The 16608-nt window shown below is 41.6% G+C and overlaps 1 protein-coding gene across 4 annotated transcripts in view; it reads left to right on the forward strand.

Moving 5' to 3' along the window:
- porb (P450 (cytochrome) oxidoreductase b) overlaps positions 1 to 16608 on the forward strand; it is a 127173-nt gene that overhangs the window by 69282 nt on the left and 41283 nt on the right. Inside the window, exon 1 of one of the 4 annotated variants that reach the window (XM_060905815.1) lies at positions 9436 to 9903. The exons of the other annotated variants lie outside the window; for them this stretch is intronic. Coding sequence (XP_060761798.1) covers positions 9854 to 9903 — 50 coding nt within the window. The 5' untranslated portion in view covers positions 9436 to 9853. Of the gene's footprint in view, positions 1 to 9435; positions 9904 to 16608 lie in introns of those variants that run through there. 4 annotated transcript variants of the gene reach the window in all.

Here is a 16608-nt window from a genome sequence, read left to right on the forward strand (position 1 = left end):
TATGCCTGAGTTGTTTGAAACCAATCTGGGTTTTCTGTGTCAAATAAGGAAGCGGCTTCGCCTGTAAGAAAATCAAACACTTTCGAATGCCAGCAGAAAAAAAAATAAAACCAGATTCTTAAGCAAACTCTTTCATACTCACTTCCAACTTTGTTTTTGTAAAATACATTTTAAATACAATCGTGAATTCCTCTGGAGTTTTCAGGCTGAGCTCCTCTCCTCATATTCTTTAACCACTCATTTCCTTGTTGTTCTTGAAGCATTTGCTTCTACTTGTTAACATTTTTCTTGATAGCGGGGAGACGGTAATGCCCTTTATCTATCTCTCTGTTTGAACAAGCAAAAACGGCACAAAAAATTAACCAGACTGAAGACAGATTAAGCCTTGTTTGCATGAAAGACAGTGTCTGTCTGACCCCAGCTGTAATTATCACGTGATTTGTGACATCATGCACTATAAACAGTATGCGTACCATACTACAACAGCGGGGGGGATATAAAATAACTTGCAAAGCAGTAAATGAAACCGAGACTAAGAAAATGGACAAGACGTAATGGCGGATACGTAGTGAGAGACGCTTTTAGGAACTGAAATAAAAGATCAAAAAGCCTAACTTTTGTGGTGCGAGTTCATAATATATGCTCATTCCAACTATATCCCACTTGCCCTGGGGAATCGGGCAGTCCTTAATGTCGAGCCCTGAGTGTCCTCATCCGCACTAAATGCTCAGCACACATCACCCCTGTCCTCCAGAAGCTCGACTGGCTCCTTATATCTCTTTCCATATCACATTCAATATAAAATTCTTCTGTTTACATTGAAAGCACTCCATGGCTATGCTCCTCAATATGTAATGGAGTTAGTTCAACCCTACTCTCTCATTCGCAGCCTCAGAGCTTCATCTTCTGATCTGTTGTCTGTCCCCAAATTTAAAGTGCATATTCTGGACCAAGTTAGTTTTTTTTTTTATATGAAAGTATGTCCCTTTACACACTCATCCAGAAGGGTAATTTTGCACAAGGCCATCTGTCTACAGCAGAAAAAAAAAAACGCGTCTGGAAAAGTCCCAAGGGAGTCTGGAGCCAGATTTGTGACGTTATCTGCGGAAGCGCCAGCAGGCTGTGCGAGCTTGCGCAGTTTCAGTGCACAGCCTGTGTAGACGAAGCGCTCCCATTTCTCTCTTTGTCCGGTCTTTTGGGAAACGATGAGTACTAATCCCATCAAGATTGGTGTTGCTACACCCTCCTACGATACATCTGTTAACCATTTTAATAATTACGCGATAACGTTAAAGAAATTTGCAGAAAACCACCAGGTCGTTTTCTCATAAACAAACCAACGCTGACGTAGGATTCAGAGGGAGGCGTCCTGCAGATGACGTCACGAAAATCAGTGTTTCCTGGGAAATTCAAATGCCAAGTTTTTTCAGAGGCGGACCAATTCGCCTCAAATGGCTTGATTTCAACTGAATTTTTCTGGTATTGCGCAAGGTAAAAAAAATTGCAGAGAATGCAGAATGTTACAGATATTTGACCAAAGTTTAATATAAAATAGGAGAATTACATTGATCTTGCTCTTGAATTTACCCGTGATATGCACTTTAAATTGTCCATCATGGGTTGCAGCCTCCAAGCTGTGGAATTCTCTCCCTCAGTGTCTTTGGGATTGTACATCTCATCCCGAATTCAAGACTCGTCTTAAACCTTATCTCTTTTCTCTTTCTGTTAATCCTTCCCTCCTGATCGCTGACTGTTCTATGTTTTTTTTTTTTTTTTTTTTTTTTCAGTACTTTGAACAACTCATCATTATGCTCATGTAAATCATCATTTTGTTTTTTCCTTTCCTGTGCCTCCTATCTGTTTTGTTCTTTTGGCTGATTTGTTTATCTATCCGTAGTGCCACTACTCTGTAAAGCGTCCTTGGGTTGGTGAAAGGCGCTATATAATTTCAACTTCTTGTTGTTGAATGACCATACGATGTAGTATTTCTTATAAATTACTTTGTCATTTGGCCATCGGTTCCTGAAATCTTCTCGTTCCTGTTGACGCTGTTTCAAAATGAATAGGACCACTGTTATTTATCCAGTGCTCCTAGAATCCATAGGTACACTCTCAGGCTCTGCAATGCCTCTGTGGCACTACACTTCGTAGTCCTGTATATGACTTTAAACTGCAACCGGTGTTGAGTCTCAGGTCCAGGAGGACTTGAGTATTGGGGAAAGTGGAGTTACCCCTTAATCACCATTGCTCCCAGGTTCGCTCTGACCTGGAGTGGTAGCACCTGCCTGGGTTCCAGCTATGGGTTAAATAGTACATCACCAGTAAGGTGCTGGCGACAGGGTGCTTTTTGGTGCAGTGTGGCAGATGAACCCCACAGAGTCAATGGCGTACCACCTGATGGCATGCAGAAGAGCCACTCAAATGGCCAATGGATGACAAGTCAGTTGTCACTGTGGGGCAACTTCCATACCTATCAGGTCTGTGGCACTTTTGTGCACCACTTAGCATCAGGTCTGGAGGTCCAGAGAGACAACACGATGGGGGCACGACATCGTTTGTCTTACTGTGCAAGGTGCTTCATTAGGAGAGGAGAATAGCATGCAAGAGCTCAGGAGGCCAGACATTCTGTAGCGGCTCGGCCGGGCCGTTCGTGCCACCGCTGTGGGCGACTCTGTCGCTCTGGTGCAGGCCTTGTGGCCCATCTGCATTTCTTTGCATTCTAATGAAGCAGTCATAATCACTAGCAATGGACACACTTCCCTCAAGCCACTAAGGCACGCATCTCTCTGGGACAACACATAGCAACCTACCTAAATTCAACTGATAAGCACAATGTCACCGCACATTGAGGTAACAGGATGGCTAGCTTTCTGAATGAATCTAGCATCACACCTGCTTTGGTGTTTGGGAGCATCAGAGGTGGTTGGGTCATATGTGTGCATCTGGAGAGCTCCCATAATGCTAAAGAGAGGCTGAGGGACCTTCAAGGACAGGGATTCGAATTCAAAGAAAAACTTCTTCAGCAACCATCTGTACTCCTAAGCAAAGGAAAGCATGAAAATAAGCATTGTTTATTTCCACTGACATGAATCAGTTAAACTAGATCAGAGGAGCTTTTTAGAACCAGTCCAGCCTTGAGTATCTATAGTGGGGAATCCTTTGTGTATAATCCTTCACTAACCTCCTTTAATTGAAGCAACATACTCTTTACACTGTGTCTGAGTAGAACATCGCAGTTCAGCTGCATAGACCAACTGATCCCATTTTTGGTTTTTATCCATTCTAGATGTAATGAACATACTAGTGCATCTCAAAAAATTAGGATATTGTGAAAAAGTTCAATATTTTCCCATCAGTTATTTAAGAGTGAAAATGTTATTATAGACTCATTACACACAAACTAAAATGTTTCAAGCATTTTTCTATTTTAATTTTAATCACTATGGCATACAGTACAAAAACATAAAAAAAACCATCTCAAAATATTAGAATATTTCATTTTGAGTTTGAGTAAAACAGTATGAACACAGTGTATCTCTCAGTCTAGTTCAGTACACACAACCACAATCATGGGGAAGACTGCTGCCTTGACTGTTGTCCAGAAGATGATCACTGATGCCCTCCACAAGGAGGGTAAGCCACAAAAGGTCATTGCTGAAAAGGGTGGCTGGAAAAGGTGCATAAGCAACAGGGATGGCCGCAGTCTTGAGAGGATTGTCAAGAAAAGTTGATTCAAGAACTTGGGAGAGCTTCACAAGGAGTGGACTGAGGCTGGTGTCAGTGTATCAAGACCCATCACGAACAGACATCTTCAAGAAAGGGGATACAACTTTCGCATTCCTAATATCAAGCTACTCTTGAGCCAGAGACAATGTCAGAAGTGTCTTATCTGGGCTAAGGAGAGAAAGAAATGGACTGTTGCTCAGTGGTCCAAAGTCCTCTTTTCAGATGAAAGTACATTTTGCATTTAATTTGGAAATCACGGTTCTAGAGTCTGGAGGAAGAGTGGAGAGGCACAGAATCCAAGGTGTTTGAAGCCCAGTGTGAAGTTTCCACAGTCTGTGATAATTTGGGGTGCCATGTCATCTGCTGGTGTTGGTCCACTGTATTTTATCAAGTCCAAAGTCAACACAGCCATCTACCAGGAGATTTTAGAGCACTTCATGCTTCCATCTGCTGACGAGCTTTTTGGGGATGCTGATTTCCTTTTCCAGCAGGACTTGGCACCTACCCACAGTGCCAAAACTACTACCAAATGGTTTGCTGACCATGATATTACTGTGTTTGATTGGCCAGCCAACTTGCCTGACCTGAACCCCATATAGAATCTATGGGGTATTGTCAAGAGGAAGATGAGAAACACCCGACCCAAAAATACAGATACGCTGAAGGCCACTATCAAAGCAACCTGGGCTTCAATAACACCTCAGCAGTGCCACAGACTGATCACCTCCATGCCACACCGCATTGATACAGTAATTCATGGTAAAGGAGCCCCAACCAAGTATTGAGTGTATGAATGAATATACTTTTCAGAAGTTGGACATTTCTGTATTGTAAATCCTTTTTTTGATTGATCTTGGGGAATATTCTAATAATTTGAGATACTGGATTTCTGATTTTCATGAGCTATAAGCCATAATCATCAAAATTAAAACAAAAAAGGCTTTAAATATTTCACTTTACATGTAATGAATATAGAATATATTAAAGTTTACCTTTCTGAATTAAATTATGAAAAAAGGAACTTTTTCATGGTATTCTAATTTTTTGAGATGCACTAGTATACTCCGACTCCAAATTTGACTCAGTTTGCCGCTTGTCTTTTGGCTCTATACAGGAAACCTGAATCGTTTACAGATTTCACAGGTTAATGTTGAACTTGGCTGCGTAAGCAGTGAGGCAAACAATACACTGTTGGTTATAACTGCATCCAGTTTCAGTTAATTCACAATGAGCACGTCTTGATGATGCACACGCATCCTGTAGGCAGGAACAAACTTCCTAGGAGTCAAGTCCTCAAATAACTGATTGATGCTTTGCATCCAAGTGAAATTGACGAAAGTGTATTGGGTTGTCTGCTATTGTTTCATGCCTCATTAGAGTTCTGCTGGGATGCAGCCACAAAAATGTGATCTACCGTACAGTCTCCTAGGAAAGTATTGGCATATCAAGGTAAATTCTTTTGTTTCTGCTTTACATGGAAGACATTTTGGGTTTGAGATCAAAAGATGAATGAGACTATCGATCACAATTTCAGCTCTCATTTTCTGATATTTACACCTAGATGTGTTAAACAACATTGAACATGGCCCCTTTGGTGGCAAACAACCCAAATTTTAGGTGAGCACAAGTATTGAGTCTTAAAGTAAACATTTAAGTTATTCCACGAAATCGAGTCGTACATGAGCTGATCACCGATGAGGTGCATAGCGCCGAGTCGGCTATAAGCCATGTATGACGAGATTTGAGTGGAATAACTGTTTTATTCGATCCACATTCACTGGATTTTGAGAAACAGAGCTTTTTTTTTTGCAAATAAACTTTTTTATACAAAACGTACGACAAAATCATTTCCGCTTAGGAGGACTTCTTAAAAACCTATCGATGGCTGCACGAATTGACTTTGTCATGTTTTTGTAGAAAGTGCCGTCTTGCTGTCGTGCCGAGGTATGAAATAGCTTTATGCGTTTATTGAATTCTTCCTTGGACATTTCAGTTCTGTAATTTTCAAACTACTTTGAGCTTTTGAACCAGTCTAAAAAAAAAATTCAACAAATTGTCATGCTTAAAGATGAAGAATGTAAACAAACCGCCGAAATGACAGGAGTCATTTGTGAAAAATGCTAGAATAATAATTCTCGAAAATTATGTTCTTACCATCAAATACTTTAATTCCATATATATATATATATATATATATATATATATATATATATATATATTTATTTATTTATTTGTATTTTTGGGGTTTTGTTTTCGAGTAGAGCTTTTTTGTCCTCGGTTGGTTCAGCAAAACGCTCCGCCATTTTGTTTTTCTCTACTCACGGTATAGATGACTTGCAACCACGTGATCAAAATGTGCTACGTCATGAGTGGCCTCCATGATGGTGGATATACAAAGCAACTAGGACGGCAGCCTCTGAAAGCGTTTCTATAAACGATGCTGAATTTTCTCAGTAACATGATTTGAACAGTTGAGCGAAGATTTGATGCAAAGAGAAGATGTGTGTGGTTTTGACCCATCCATCCATCCATCCATCCATCCATCCATCCATCCATTATCTGTAGCCGCTTATCCTGTTCTACAGGGTCGTAGGCAAGGTGGAGCCTATTCCAGCTGACTATGGGCGAAAGGCGGGGTACAGCCTGGACAAGTCACCAGGTCATTGCAGGGCTGACACTGGTTTTGACCCATCTCATCTCATCATCTCTAGCCGCTTTATCCTGTTCTACAGGGTCGCAGGCAAGCTGGAGCCTATCCCAGCTGACTACGGGCGAAAGGCAGGGTACACCCTGGACAAGTCGCCAGGTCATTGCAGTGCTGACAGTGGTTTTGACCCATATTATTTAAAAAAGTCAGACTTTTCTGAAGATGAGACGCTTCTACCGACCATCAAGTACCCAGATATCGCGTTCTATCTGGTTTGGCTGCCGAAGAATCAAGTCTGACCTTGGACAAACCATAGCCCATGTTCTGAGTGGGTGCCCAGTCTGGATTGTTTCTATCATTTTTGTCGTGAACCACGACAAAAGAATGCTCATTTTATAGCAAAATTCTAGCAACACAATAAAATTCTTCCATGATATTATCAAGAGAGCTTTTGAATCTCACCCGAGATAAAATGATGACTGCAAACACGAGCTGTTTTGGTTTTAGCCTGTTAGATCAGCCCTGCCGATGTTGTTCAGCCGTGCTCGTCTCCTCTCCTTACTAAGGCTCAGGGTTTCTTCGCCCTCTTTCCAAATCACAGATGGAATTCTAAAAAAAATCTGAACGTGCCACATTCATGAGTACTGTTGTGACCACAACCATACACTACCATTCAAAAGTTTGGGGTCACCCAGACAATTTTGTGTTTTCCATGAAAAGTCACACTTTTATTTCCCACCGTCAGTTGTAAAATGAATAGAAAATATAGTCAAGACATTTTTCTGGCCATTTTGAGCATTTAATCGACCCCACAAATGTGATGCTCCAGAAACTCAATCTGCTCAAAGGAAGGTCAGTTTTATAGCTTCTCTAAAGAGCTCAACTGTTTTCAGCTGTGCTAACATGATTGTACAAGGGTTTTCTAATCATCCATTAGCCTTCTGAGGCAATGAGCAAACACATTGTACCATTAGAACACTGGAGTGAGAGTTGCTGGAAATGGGCCTCTATACACCTATGGAGATATTGCACCAAAAACCAGACATTTGCAGCTAGAATAGTCATTTACCACATTAGCAATGCATAGAGTGGATTTCTGATTAGTTTAAAGTGATCTTCATTGAAAAGAACAGTGCTTTTCTTTCAAAAATAAGGACATTTCAAAGTGACCCCAAACTTTTGAACGGTAGTGTATACAGCACAAAGATATGGCAAAGCTAAAAGAACGCTTAAAGCGGTGGAAAAACAGAGTTGTACGCATGTGGCTACGTTTTTGTATGGAATGTCGCTTGACCCCACATTCGTCTATCCACCAACATGGCCGACATCCGGGTTTCTATTTTGCTTTGATGTCACTTGCAAGTCAGGGATATGAGTTGATTGGCTACTCTACTACTAGGCTATCAGAGTGTGCGATTTCTCATATTCAGTGAATGTGGATAGATATTTGGTTGCATATGACTTGCTTGCAATAACCAATCAAGCCGGCAACCCACTGGCATCACCAAACTGTTGCACCCTTCTTTTATGATGCTTTTCCCGGCTTGCACCGAAGTTTCTTTCAATTGTTTGTTTTGGGGGATTTGTCCCTTCGGTCTCGTCTTCAGGAGGTGAAATGCTTGCGTTCCCTGGACTAGTAGGAATGGCTGAAGTGCCCTTAAGCAAGGCACCGAACCCCCAACTGCTCCCCAGGCTGCTCTGGGTATGTTGTATGTTGCTCTGGATAAGAGCGTCTGCTAAATGCCATGAATGTAATGTAATGTAATGCTCAGGTGGGTTAAGGTCTGGTAGTTATATTTTGATCTCAAACTTGAATGTCTTCATTGTGCAGCAAAAATAAAAGAACTGGCCTTACCTCGCCGATACCTTCGGAGGGGATTGTATTTTATAACGTGGCTAATCTGTCAATGCAAATGTTTAAGAGCTGCCAGCGTAATGTTCTTGACCTATCATTAAAGTATCATAGCAACTCGATCCCACTTTTTGTCAGCGGTGTTTGAGGTATACACTCCCTCTTAAATCCTCCACAGGGCCGAATGTTTCATACTAGTGCTTTATTTCTTGTGCGTAATCCTAAACCATTGAGGACGTGTGAAAAGGGCGCACAGACGCAAGCAGCAGCAAGGATCACACTCGGCTCTAGGGTGACAGATTTTGGTTTTGGTTTTTTTCCTCTCTTTCTTTCTAATTCACTTCAGTAAAGGATTTTCAGAAAAGGAACGGCCTGTATTCTCTTGGGATTTTTCCCTTAAAAAAAAACAAAAACCTATGAACTGGGATAATTTTATAACATGCCCCCTCCATCCGGTTTCTATTGATGTTCCTGAATCGTGCTTGTGAAATGTGTGTTAAGTCTGGTCTAGGCCCCCACTTGTTTTCTTGTGTCTCAGAACCTCCTTTGAGTGTTCCCTGGAGAGCGCGAGAGGAAAGGCCAGCCAGCACTTTTGCCAAAGGTGGAAAGTTGAGCAGAAAGACAAGCGCTCCTTTCTCTTCTCGCTCGTTCTGTTTTTTTCTCCCTCCTTTCTCGGTGCAGACCATCTCTAATTTGCTCTCGCTGCGTTCCTGAATGGCGTGGGGCCTGGCTTGTTGCGAGAGACTCCTTTTATGACTGATGGGGTTGCTATGGCAGTCCACGTCGTCCAATCGGAGGAGAGCTAATGTGAGCAAGGGCTGGGCCTGGGGCATTCAGTCATTCTGCCTCTTGCAGGGGAAAAAAAAAAACTAACATTGTCTTACAACTGTTTCCAGGCTTACAGAAATGTAGGCTTTGTGCGTGTTTTTTTTTTTTTTGGTTTTGAGCACCTCATTCCATGCAAACGGAAGGCAGGAACCCGTTTGAGTTTCAGTGTTCAAGCGCAGCTCTTGTTGTTTGAGATTTCATTAAGCAGTCTAGGTTTCTTTCCCAGCATTACAGCCATTGTGGTTGCCAGATGTTGCGCACACGTGCGTGTGTGTGTGTGTGTGTGTGTGAGTATGGAAAACGCTCCTTCCTGCTCCAGCTCCTTTTCCTTCAGCTTCTTCAGTGACGCAGGAAATGAGCTCCGAGCGCTCACTCGCTTCCTTCATGGCTGTTGAGATTGTGGGGCTATTTTTTCCCAAATGCCTCAGCTAGCCTTTCTTTCTGGATTTTCTTCATGACATCATCTCCGTTGTGGAATACTGGGATAATTCCTTTGAGAGCACATTCTCGCCTGACCTTTTTTTTTTTTTTTTCTCCTTTTGGATCCTCTGCTGGAAAAATCCAAGCTCAGATTGTAGCTGCAATGCCACTGGTCTCCATCTCCTATCTTCAGGATTCAGCTTCAGTGCCTGTTGGTTCTTCTGCTTGCTTTTAGTTGAATTTTCGTTTTCTCTGTCCGATTGAGGAAACTGACCTTCCCATCAAATGTCAGCGTTTTATCTTGGGAAACTTTAGTTCCCTTTTGAGTTGTTCTTGGTGAGGTTTCTTGTGTGGACTTCTTCTTGTGGCACTCTGAGACTATGGGTTGTGTGTTTAGCTTACCCGAGGAACGGTTGGCTGCTGCGAACAGGTGGGTAACGAACCTGGAATCTTTGAGACTAAAGAGCAAGTTAATCAACCCATGTCAAGTCAGGAAACGTGTATTTGCGCAATTATGTATGCCTTGCTGACGACAAAAGAAAAAAAAAAGTCTTGAGCACATGGTTTGAAGTTGCTGTTTCTCTGGATTTTTAACTTTTTGTTCACAATGGCTATAGTCTAAAGTTAATAGGAAACTCGGCCTGAAATGGCATGCAAAGCCACTGTGCTGCTCTTCATCCTGTTTTGTCAATTTGAATAAGAGGATGGAATGTATACAAAAGCATGGTTTTGTTTCTCCTCGCGTTTTATTTTCAGGGTCAAATGGGTATCAAGCAGTTTTCAGTTTTGTGAATCCAGATTAGACAGGAATGGACTCATCCATTATCCTGTTTTTCTGTATTAGATCGTATCGTTGATACCCGTTTTTGGGAGAAATTTTTAGTGTCCAATCAAAATAAAAAGATTATTATTATTTTTAATCGTTAGAATTAGAGTTGAGTGCAAACCTTTGCATCTCCGGTTTGCTTTTGTTTTTTGTTTTTCCCTGCATAACAAGTTGAACAAAAATTTTTTTTTAATGGTTTATCTACAAAAATGTATTTCTTTTTTGTTCAAATTTGTTCAAATGCTCTTACCACATGGCTTTTAAATAGTTTATGCGTCGTCTTTTATGGCATGTTCAAAGGTTTGCGTTCAGAGCAAAGGAAAGATATTTAAAGTTATCAGCATTAATGACTGTAATCCAAAAAAGACCCAAAATAAAGCTGTTTTAAATCAAGTAGTGGAAGACCAAGAAAATGTCTGGGTGGCACAATGGTGTAGTGGCTGGCTCTGTCGCCTCACAGCAAGAAGGTTCTGGGTTCGAGCCCAGAACATGTGGAGTTTGCATGTTCTCCCCGTGTCTGCGTGGGTTTTATCCGGGTGCTCCGGTTTTCCCCACAGTCCAAAGACATATGGTTAGGTTAACATGGGGCAGCCATGGCCTGAAGTTTGGTTGAAGTGCCTTTCAGCAAGGGCACCTAACCCACAACTGCTCCCCGGGTGCTGTAGCATAGCTGCCCACTGTTCTGGGTACGCTACCGTTCAAAAGTTTGGGGTCACCCAGACAATTTTGTGTTTTCTATGAAAAGTCGCACTTTTATTTACCACCATAAGTTGTAAAATGAATAGAAAATATAGTCAAGACATTTTTCTGGCCATTTTGAGCATTTAATCGACCCCACAAGTGTGATGCTCCAGAAACTCAGGCTACGTTTACATTAGACCGTATCTGTCTCGTTTTCTTCGCGGATGCACTGTCCGTTTACATTAAACCGCCTGGAAACGCCGGGAAACGGGAATCCGCCAGCGTCCACGTATTCAATCCAGATCGTGTCAGCTCCGGTGCTGTGTAAACATTCAGAATACGCGGATACGCTGTGCTGAGCTCTAGCTGGCGTCTCATTGGACAACGTCAGTGTGACATCCACCTTCCTGATTCGCTGGCGTTGGTCATGTGACGCGACTGCTGAAAAACGGCACGGACTTCCGCCTTGTATCACCTTTCATTAAAGAGTATAAAAGTATGAAAATACTGCAAATACTGATGCAAATACTGCCCATTGTGTAGTTATGATTGTCTTTAGGCTTGCCATCCTTCCACTTGCAAGTGGTAAGTGATATGCGCTGGGATCACACGCACAGCGGCTCAGTCCCGAATCGTGGCTTGTGCACTTCACTCGTGCGCTCTGTGAGCTGCGCAGGGCCGGAGTGCGCACCCTCCAGAGGGCACTCGCTGTTCAGGGCGGAGTGATTTGGAGCGCAGGATGCCTGCGGAGCCGAGCGTATCCGTGTATTGGCGTTGCTGTGTGCACGCAAATCGTGTATTGGTGTTGCTGTGTGCACACTAATCGTTTTAAAAACGTTAATCTGATGATCCGCTGATACGGTCTAATGTAAACATGGGCTCAATCTGCTCAAAGGAAGGTCAGTTTTATAGCTTCTCTAAAGAGCTAAACTGTTTTCAGCTGTGCTAACATGATTGTACAAGGGTTTTCTAATCATCCATTAGCCTTCTGAGGCAATGAGCAAACACATTGTACCATTAGAACACTGGAGTGAGAGTTGCTGGAAATGGGCCTCTATACACCTATGGAGATATTGCACCAAAAACCAGACATTTGCAGCTAGAATAGTCATTTACCACATTAGCAATGTATAGAGTGTATTTCTGATTAGTTTAAAGTGATCTTCATTGAAAAGAACAGTGCTTTTCTTTCAAAAATAAGGACATTTCAAAGTGACCCCAAACTTTTGAACGGTAGTGTATGTGTTTGTGTGTTCACTGTTTCAGATGGGTTAAATTTCACTGCGTGTTTAAGTCTGTGCTCGAGTGTACGCGTGACAAATAAAGGCTTCTTGGCTTCATGTACAGAAAGGTCTGCCAGAACGTTTCCAAAAATCCAAAACAGCCCGCAGACGTGAGAAATTCTTTAAAGAGTTCGAGATTGAATGGAAAACTTGAGCGAGTATTACCACAAGTGCCCCTTTTTCACCAACAGGGAACGGGTTCTGTTCTGCCCACCAAATTTTGACCTGTTCAGCGCATTTTGACCAAAAATAAATTGGTTGGTTCCCTGCTGGAATCAAAAGGGGGCTGGTTTTTCCTCTGCGAACCATATGACATCAGTGGGCGTGCCAATACTTGGGAGTGTTTCTAAATAGTTTTATCATTTTAATAATTGGTCCATGCTTGTTTTTTGGAAGAAATCAAATATCTGCAGTAACAGAACAAAAGCTTGCAGGTAATTAAGCCATCTTAATTAATACAACAGTTTATTTCCGCTGTGCATTGTACAGCCTTCTGCCGATCATGCGTCCTTGATTTAGAATGGTTCTGCTTAAAACTGGTGGAAAAACAGGCTGGTTCACTAGCTAGCACCAAGTTTCAAAGAATCCTGGCTGGAACAGGTTCAAGAACCCGTTCCCTGTTGGTCGAAAAGCAGTATGAGAGGATCCAGTAGTTACTCTGAGGATACGTTAAAAAGGGAAACATTGGGCATACTATTTATTAGAGAATATTTCTATTATTTTCTACTTTCTATTATTTTCTCTCTCAGTAGTCCTGGGTATGACTTTTAACTGCAACTAGTGTTGAGTCTCAGGTTCGGGAGGACTTGAGTATTGGGGAAAGTGGAGTTACCCCTTGATCACCATTGCTTCCAGGTCCGCTCTGACCCGGAGTGGTAGCACCTGCCTGGGTTCCAGCTATGGGTTAAATAGTACATCACCAATAAGGCGCTGGCAACAGGGCACTTTTCGGTGCAGTGAGGCAGATGAACCCAACAGGGTCAATGGCACACTACTTGATGGTATGCGGAAGAGCCACTCAAATGGCCAACGGATGGCAAGTCAGTTGTCATTCAGTGCGTTTACATGCACATAGAGAGAATTGAATTTCTGCCGTTGCTCGACTGAAATCGAAGTTCAAAATGCCATGTATACACCTTAATTCGGCTGAAATTGAACCGAACTTGATTTCTCGGAATCGAGCTACACGACCTAAATTATGCGATTTCTGCCGAGCTACTTAGTGCATGTAAACCCTATTGAGCTACGTATTCGAGCTACTTACTTCAGCACTGCCCCTTCCGGAAGTGACGAGTGACGAGACCACAAGCGGGAAACACAACAGCCTCGGTCGGCATGACAACGGCATGAATCATTTCTTTTTGTGGCATTGTTTGCACTGTTAAAATTTAGCTCACTTACTGTATCACCAAATACATCTGTACAGCTGTTGCATAGCTGTGAATTGTGTACATAAGTCACTGTATTTGTGTGTGTGTGTGTGTGTGTGTGTGTGTGTGTGTGTGTGTATATATATATATATATATATATATATATATATATATATATATATAATGTCCAACATCTGAAGAATGTCAATAAAAACAAAACAATTGAACTTTTTGTGTTTATTAAGACACAAGTTAAATTGTAAGCAAAAAAAAATATTTTTTTGTAAGCAAAAAATGGACTTTAGAAAAATATACAATTGTGCAAAATAAGTTGTCTTACAAAACAGTGGTCTGCGCAGGACAGTTTGTAGCCATACAGTCTGTTAGAGCAAGCCTGACAGCTTGAGCACGGAACTTGTGAACACGGAACTGCCAGTGTTGCCAGATTGGGCGATTTTAAGTGCATTTTGGCGGATTTGAACATGTTTTGGGCTGGAAAACGTCAGCAGTATCTGGCAACACTGCTGATAACTTTGTTTATACTCTTGAATAGCTCTTCTTCATGACGACAACCAGAAGTGTACCAACACGATGGGGCGTGTAGCGCCACCTGTGGCTCGGGTGCACAATGTACCTCACACAATAGCTCGATTTCCTTGTGTGCATGTAGGATTGGATTTCTCTGGCACCCCTGCTGGGACCCTTAGCTCGATTACTGACAGTAGCTCGATTTGGATGTGCATGTAAACGCACTGACTGTGGGGCAACTTCCATACCCGTCAGGTCTGTGGCACTTTTGTGTACCTCTTGGCATCAGGTCTGGAGGGGCAGAAAGACAACATGATGGGGGCACGACATAATTTGTCTTACCTTACTGTGCAAGGCACTTCATTAGGAAAGGAAAAGAAGTCTGGTGCGGACCTCGGGACCTATCTGCGTTTCCGTGCATCCTAATGAAGCAGTCATTATCGCTAGCAATGGACAGCCACTGCTGACGATTATTTTCTCTTGCAATATATCAGCATTAAACCCTTATTCACCTTGTGAAATGAATAATTTATCATTGATGAACAAAACGATAATGGTTGGTTACCATCAAAAACTTAACAATGACTTTAAAGATGAATTTCAGTCACAAGTTCAAAGGTCATGAGACCGGTGTTGGTGTCATTGTGTAAAGTGGCATGAAATGAAATCCACACCTGTTTCCTTGGTCTTTGTGTGTGTTTTCAATACTAGGAAATGTCTGCCAAAAAGACTGTTACAAATGATGAATGATGTCAGTTACATTATCCATTTCTACCACAGCACTGTTGAGTTCTTGTTTTGGATTGGACGGAAGGTGTTGATGATGTATTTTCTGTAACAGCAGCTCTGATGACAGTGCCAGGTGTAAGGTTCATTCTAATCCATTTGGGGTCATTCCGTGCCAACTCACCTAAATTTCAGGAACTCCCCCACATCACCGTCTCAGATTTTACTCAAAAAATTCTCTAATCAAGAATCATATGTTTGTACCACACATGCAAAATATTAGCCCCCAATTATGTTGTAGTTTTGGAACTACAGGCCTTTGAAATATTGATGTCAAACACCACGTCGAAATTGGCTCTTTCCCCAACTTCAGAGACCCATAACTTTTTATTGCAGCTATCTAGAAAGTTGTGTGTGCAGATTCTTACTGAATGATACCCACTCTTTTCAAATCTGTTGCCAGAAAGCCTCTGAAGGACATACTTTTTGCATAATAGGAAGCCAAAAATGGCATTTTGGCCAAAATCGCTTAAAATTCATTAAAACTCAAAGGGGCCTAGTAGAAATATGAAACTAGTTAGATTTTTTTCCTCATTACATAGTAATTGTAGGGTTGTTATCTGTTCACAGAAACATATTTTGCGATGAAAATTATATTCCTGAATTTTTAAAATTTTTTTTAACATCTTACGTCCTTTCCGAGGGGGCTAAAATAGGGCATTTTTGCCATCTTATTTGTTAATGTGGCTAGGGGTTTAGGATCTTCTAGTTTTTTGTGAAGATGCTCTCATATAAGATGTAACTACTCCCTGATTTTTTTTAACAAACGCCCCTTGCTTCATATTTTAATAATTTTTTTTGTACATGGACAGTTTCATCATTTTTCACTTTTTTCCACATTCAGAACTCTGTAACTCTACATTGGAAAATTCCTACTAGCAGCTATTTCAGATTTACATACACTGACATACAAATTTTCATATTTTTTAGTAGTAGTCTGCCCAAGAAATTCATATTTTTCTTTCTATTGGGACCTAAAAACAGCTATTTGGCCAAAAATGACAAAAATGTTGACGATATTTTTCAAGTTCTGGAGGGAATGGGCTATTTTCCTCATAAATTAAAGATGTGGTGACTTTTTCTATCCTGGAACAAGATCTCATCACAGCTTCTGCCCAATTGCACCCACTCAGCTGGAGATGAGAAGGGTTTCTTCTGATGTGGTACCATCATCGGTAGTGGACATAGGACCTGAAACCACACCAGTTTTACAGTCCCAGTTACAGGCCCCAAGCCAAATGTCCCAATCTGCACCAAATATGTACCAGCCGGGCAAATATATTGCCTGTGTTTATGACAGAAAATGGTACATTGGAAATATTGTCACCAGAAATGAAGAAGAAAATGATGTGTATGTCAATTTCATGAGACAAGGACGAGGCAACACATTCTCATGGCCACCACAAAGCAGGAAAGATGAATGTTGGGTGCCTTTGCTTCATGTCCTTTGTGTGGTAGAGGCCCCAAACATAAAAAGTGGGGGACGCCATTACCAACTAACAGAGGATGACTTCAAACTTGTGAAAGACTTAAGTTTTAACTTATGTACTACTAGATGACAGTTTATGAGTGTCTTAGCACATCACATGAAACTGTACTGCCTGTGAATGAATTACCCATTATCACGGATGCCCATATTTGACTTTAAATTATGTACAAAT

This window comes from Neoarius graeffei, chromosome 23 (genome assembly GCF_027579695.1).
Source record: "Neoarius graeffei isolate fNeoGra1 chromosome 23, fNeoGra1.pri, whole genome shotgun sequence".
NCBI lineage: Eukaryota > Metazoa > Chordata > Actinopteri > Siluriformes > Ariidae > Neoarius > Neoarius graeffei.